This window comes from Nicotiana attenuata, unplaced genomic scaffold (genome assembly GCF_001879085.1).
Source record: "Nicotiana attenuata strain UT unplaced genomic scaffold, NIATTr2, whole genome shotgun sequence".
Classification (NCBI taxonomy): Eukaryota; Viridiplantae; Streptophyta; class Magnoliopsida; order Solanales; family Solanaceae; genus Nicotiana; species Nicotiana attenuata.
Window position 1 is genome coordinate 1,361,553 of NW_017670269.1, and position 5,892 is coordinate 1,367,444.

At 46.2% G+C, this 5,892-nt stretch overlaps 1 protein-coding gene across 1 annotated transcript; it reads left to right on the forward strand.

Annotated features, from left to right (window-relative positions):
- Positions 1–3,580: 3,580 nt before the first annotated feature.
- Positions 3,581–5,626, forward strand: LOC109237006. The gene is made up of 4 exons (XM_019403248.1): positions 3,581–3,822; positions 4,150–5,092; positions 5,135–5,333; positions 5,427–5,626. Exons 1-4 carry the CDS (start codon positions 3,581–3,583, stop codon positions 5,624–5,626), a joined length of 1,584 nt encoding a protein of 527 aa, XP_019258793.1.
- Positions 5,627–5,892: the final 266 nt, after the last annotated feature.

Consider the following 5,892-nt stretch of genomic DNA (forward strand, 5'->3'; position numbering starts at 1 on the left):
GTTACGCTGGTTTTAACGGGAATCTTAGAAATCAATACCCGGTGGCACCGAGAACAGTGACCCCTCACAAATTTTTGGACCTGTTAAGCATCAGTCGAGAAATTCAAGACGGAAATTTGGCCAAAGGATTCTGTACCTTCTACTTTCTGTACCGATGTTACGGGAATCCCCGTGGCTTCGAGACGCCAGATACCGGTCTCACTCACTCAGGAAACAAAGACAAGTGAGAAGCTAGGAGAGGATTAGCTTTTATAGTGGCGTTCCTGGGTGTTTTGATTTTCCCCAGAAAAGATGGGAACATAGAGATGGGGCTCGTGGGGATAGCTGACTTCATGATGGAAAAGGCAAATGGGACCATCGTACCGCTGATCTTGGCAGAAATTTACCGAGTTCTGACTCTCTGCCGAGAAGGGGGAAGGTTTTTTGAAGGATGCAATATGCTTTTACAACTTTGGATGGAAGAACACCTTTGCCACCGCTCGGGGTATATGAACTGTGGCATGACCGGTCCTGAATGCATTGAAAAACATGAACAACGGGTGGAGGGTTGTGAGTTCCCAGACGGTACGGAAGCATGGTATGCGCACTTGAGCTCCTTGACTGGAAACAAGATTGAATGGACATTCGGGTGGCTCTCGGTCGGTGAAGTCATCTATATGTCGGCCGAGGTGTGTTTTCTTCTACTAATGGGCCTTCGAAGTATCCAGCCTTATGTCCTGCATAGAGTTCTATGTCAGTTGGGCAGATACCAGACCATCCCACACGATGAAGACTTGAGTCGGCAGGTCATTGAGTTGGAACCAAAAGCTGGTTTCCCAGAAGAAAGGGTGGGACGGATTTGGCATCAGTGCAAGTTCTTAGAGCCCAAGACTCAGGTACGAGATCTATCCAGAGGCGAGTTGGAGCCTAGCTACACTGCTTGGTACGGTAAAAGATCCCGAGTCCATCAAGATCCCGAACGGCCCGCAAAGAGGCCCCATGTCCAACAATTCACCGATGGAGCGCAGGTGCAATGGGATTGATTGGCCAAAGAAAATGAGTATAGGGCTACCATAAGCAAGTTGGAAAAGCAAGTCAAGGATCTTCAATTTGAGAATGGGTTGTAAGCCGCCGCGGATGAGGGTGAAAAGAAAAGGTTAGCCAAAGAAAATGAGGCCCTTCGAGCCCAGATTCGGGAAATGAAAATAGCAGCCAAAAACCCCGCCAGAAGTGCAAAAGATGGAAAGCTTATAGATAACCTTAGGCAGAAGGTGAGTGAGTATGGTTTTGATTTGAATAAGGCCGAGGGTGAACTAGCAAGGGCTCGAACAAAATTGGCCAAGAATGCGGAGGAACGAGCGCGTTTGGTTAAACAGTTAAAAGAGAAATATGACAATGAGGTTGTGGGGTTGAAGAAAAGGGTCATCACCGTTGAGAACAAAATGATCAAGCAGGCAAAAGACTTTAAGGCAGAAAGAGAGCACTGTTATGCAGCGATGGCACAGTTAGAAAGAGATCTACAACAACTTCAAGAACAGAATCATATAGCTGAACAAACTCCGAAAGCTAGGGCCCGGCAGATTGGGCGTTTGTTGCAAGAAAAGGTCGTCATAAGAGAAAGGGTAAGAAGGATCGCCGACTACATCGCAATGAAATGCAGTAACTGTGAAGACATGACTAGATCCATGTTCTTCGCCACTGTGATGACCTTTTTCCGCCAGATAATGGAAGATCTCTATCATCTCCAAGGGGATTTGGCGCGTAGGCCCATGGCGAGACCGAATGATGTCCCACGGGCCCCAGGAGCAGTTGAGGCATTGATGTATTCATGATTTTCGTTGGAGTCTGTTAGTCTGTTTTCGAGTCTGTATTTTCATCTTTCTGTTAGAGTCTGTTAGGCTGTTTTGAGTCTGTGTTTTCATCTTTCTGTCGGAGTCTGTTAGTTTCCCTTTTCAAGTCTATTAGTTTTTATGGTTAAATTCGGTAGGATGAGTCGTTGTAATCAAAACGTTTTATTTTTATGGAAAGGTTGAAAATCCCAAAGTGTTTTTATTATTTATTTTTTTTTATCCCCAAGAACTACGGTTGGTCTGATTCATGCGGGGTCATGATACATAGGCAATCTCCATAGGATTCGATCATAATTAAAAGAAGAAAAAAAGAACGAAAAAAAAGAGAAAAGAAAAAAAAGAAAAACAAGAGAGAAAAAGAAAAGAAAAGAGAGAGAAAACAAGAAAACGTGGGAAGGAAGTAATGGCAAAACAAGAGAGAGAAATGAGAGAATAAAGAACAACAAGAAATCAAGCAAAGAAAGGCATGAGTGAAAAAAAAAGAGAAGAGGAAGTTGCAAACGGAAATTAGGGAAAGCCGGGATGACACAAGCAACCGATCAAATGCATAATAGAAACGGTTAACTGCTTAGGTGCATTACATCCCCCAAATGTGCGGTTGCCTATCTGTTAAGCTCTAATGGCTAACAAGTTTGTTTTTGATAATGAGTACAGGCAGGTGGTTAGTTTGTTTGGCATTCTGGCAACTCACCCACTATAACAACCCGGTCCCGAAAACCAAAAATTAGTATCATAGGCCGAACCCAAACGAAACTAGGACGGCAAGTAATNAACCAAGAACTGGACGCAAGTATCGTCGATCCGTTGAGAGAGGGGGAAGAGACGGATGCCAATCTGAAAGAAAAGTTGTATAAGCTGAAACAACAGATGGCCGAAATGTACCAGGCATGGGCAAAAGGGCACCTACCACCACTTTACCCCGCCAACCCTGCCTTCGCCCTCTATTGGCTCAGTCTCAGGAACCTCCCACGGCCGATTCATCCCCGAGCTTTCCCATTTACCACCACTACCAGAGCACCACCTCCCAAACACCACAAGCTCCACCACCCAAACCAATTCCATACCCTCCTCCACCAGCCACTCCTGTTTTTGTGGCACCCCCACCCGCTACACTCCACCGATACTCTAGTGAGCCCTTATTCCAAGCCCACGATAACCAATATTACCCCCCGGAGCCCACTTTCAAGGCTCCAGAACCCTATTCTTACACTCCTCGCTTCGATCTCCCTGTGGAAACTGAGAAACCATCTAAAAATCCTGAACAAGAGGAGATGTTTAGGAAGGTTAAGAGTCTAGAACAGTCATTCATGAATATGCAAGGGTTGGGAGGTCAGGTAAGCGTGGCTTACAAAGATCTATGTTTATTTCTAGATGTTCAGTTGCCGGCGGGGTTTAAGATGCCCAAGTTTGATTTGTATGATGGGCATGGAGACCCGGTGGCGCACTTGAGAGGTTTCTGTAGCAAAATAAGGGGAGCTGGCGGGAAAGATGAGTTACTAATGGCGTATTTCAGTCAAAGTATGAGTGGTTCGGCGCTGGAGTGGTACACTCGGCAGGATCACGGCAGATGGTATACATGGGATGATCTAGCCCAGGCATTCGCTTGTCATTTCCAGTATAATCTTGAGATTGTTCCGGATCGTCTGTCCTTGACAAAGATTGAGAAAAAGCACAATGAAAGCTTCAGGGAGTAAGGTTTTCGGTGGAGAGAACAGGTAGCAAGGGTTGACCCTCCAATGAAAGAAAGCGAAATGGTGGACTATTTTCTGCAGGCCCTAGAACCTAGTTATTACGGCCATATGGTATCAGCTATAGGCAAGTCCTTCAATGAAGTAGTGAAGATGGGCAGTATGGTGGAAGAAGGGCTCAAGTCAAACAAAATCATGAGCTATTCGGCTATTAAGGCAACTACCCAGGCCATTCAGAGCGGAACTGGGGAAGTAATCGAAAAGAAGAAGAAAGAGGATGTGGCAACGATTGATTCAGGAGCTTGGTTCGGACCCAGGGGCTCGTCTCACCACTATAATCAGCCTCGACCCCACCACCAAACCTACCCCCATACCCCGTATAATCCACCCCAACACTACTACCCACCACCAGACCCTCATTTTTCTGTCCACCACGCCCAAACATACAACCAACCCCCCGCCCACGCACAATGGCGTGCGCCAGCCCCACAAAACACCTACCCACCCCCACGAGCCTACCGAAACCCTCATAGACCAGATTTCCGGCCCAATCAAGCATTTAAGAACGAGAGGTTGCAGAGGAAGAAAACCTGCACTCCATTGGGAGAGTCCTATACTAGTTTGTTCCACAGGCTAAGACAATTGGATATGCTAAGGCCGATCGAGTCAAAATTGCCAAATCCTCCCCGGAGAAATCTTGATTATTCTATAAGCTGCGAATATTGTTCTGGTGCTTCGGGACATGACACGGAGAAATGCTGGCATTTGAAAAATGCTATCCAAGAGTTCATTGATACAAATCGGATTGAAGTCCAAGCTCCGGAGGCACCCAACATCAACCAGAACCCGCTGCCAACCCATCAAGAGACAAACATGATCGAGATAGTGCATAAAGAAGGGGAGACCAAAAAGCCTTCGCACCCCGTCATGATGATCCGGTACAGTGAGGTTAAACCGGTTAAAAAATCAACAAGTGAGAGATCAATGATCAAGTTGAGCGGGACAAACAATGAACCATCTGCGGTAGTCAAGAAGGGGTCCTCAAGTGATGTTGCAGCGAAACAAGAGAGGGCAAAAGTGGTTGTGCCAGGAGTGGCGAACAAGCCTGTCGTAATTGTAGAGGGTGCCCGAAAAGATCCTGTCATTATCAAGCCTGTAACCCAGTTACTGATAGTCAACAGCAAGGCTATCCCTTGGAATTATGAACGGGTGACAATGACTTACAAAGGAAAAGAAGTTAAAGAAGAAGTCTATGAGACCCATGGATTGACTCGTTCGGGGAGATGCTTTGCCCCCGAGGAGTCAAGAAAAGCTAAAACCTCCAAAGATAACCCAGTGCTAGTGAAGAAAACGGTAACTGAAGAAGAGGCAGAAGAGTTTTTGAGAAAGATGAAGGTGCAAGACTATTCCATTGTGGAGCAGTTGAGAAAGACGCCTGCTCAGATTTCACTGTTGTCAATGTTAATCCACTCAGACGATCATCGTCGGGCCTTGATGAAAATCCTAAACGAGGCTCACGTTCCCGACAAAATCTCAGTGAACCATTTGGAAAATATAGCCAACAAGATATTTGAGGTGAACAGAGTCACTTTTTCTGATGATGAGTTGCCCGTGGAGGGTACTGGGCACAATAGAGCCCTCTATCTTACGGTGAAATGCGAAGATTCTGTGGTTACCCGGGTATTGGTCAATAATGGTTCCAGTGCAAACATTTGCCCTCTCTCTACTCTGAACAAGTTGAAAGTGGATGATGAAAGGATTCACAAGAACAGTATCTGTGTTCGGGGGTTTGATGGTGGAGGGAAAGATTCAGTCGGTGATATAGTGCTTGAGCTAACAATAGGACCAGTTGAATTCACCATGGAGTTCCAGGTGCTGGACGTAGCTGTTTCCTACAATCTGTTGTTAGGTCGACCTTGGATTCATGTCGCCAAAGTAGTCCCGTCTACTCTGCACCAGATGGTCAAGTTTGAATGGGATAGACAGGAAATCGTTGTGCACGGCGAGGATAATTTGTGTGCTCCCAGTGATGCCATTGTTTCGTTCATTGAGGTTGAAGACGACAAGGGGCCTTGGGTCTACCAGGTTTTTGACACAGTGTCGGTCTAGAAAATTCCAGAAGGGAAATGCGTTCCAACTCCGAAGGTAACCGACGCGTCAGTAATGGTAGCTTTTGAAATGCTGAGAAATGGTTTTGTACCTGGTAAGGGTTTGGGTGCATCTCTACAAGGTATCATACAGCCGGTGTCTCTCCCTAAAAACTTGGGTACATTTGGTCTGGGATTCAAGCCCACAGCCGCAGACGTGAAAAGAGCTAGAAAGTTGAAACAGAGGGCGTGGGTCCTTCCAAAGCCTGTCCCACGTCTCTCCAGATT

Excerpts from the sequence above, each read along its gene's own strand:
- LOC109237006 (XM_019403248.1), top strand. The coding sequence starts at position 3,581 with ATGGTGGACTATTTTCTGCAGGCCCTAGAACCTAGTTATTACGGCCAT. Across the intron at positions 3,823-4,149 it reads ACGATTGATTCAGGAGCTTG|GCTAAGACAATTGGATATGC; the intron begins GTTCGGACCCAG and ends TTTGTTCCACAG. Across the intron at positions 5,334-5,426 it reads TGGAGGGAAAGATTCAGTCG|GTCGACCTTGGATTCATGTC; the intron begins GTGATATAGTGC and ends ATCTGTTGTTAG.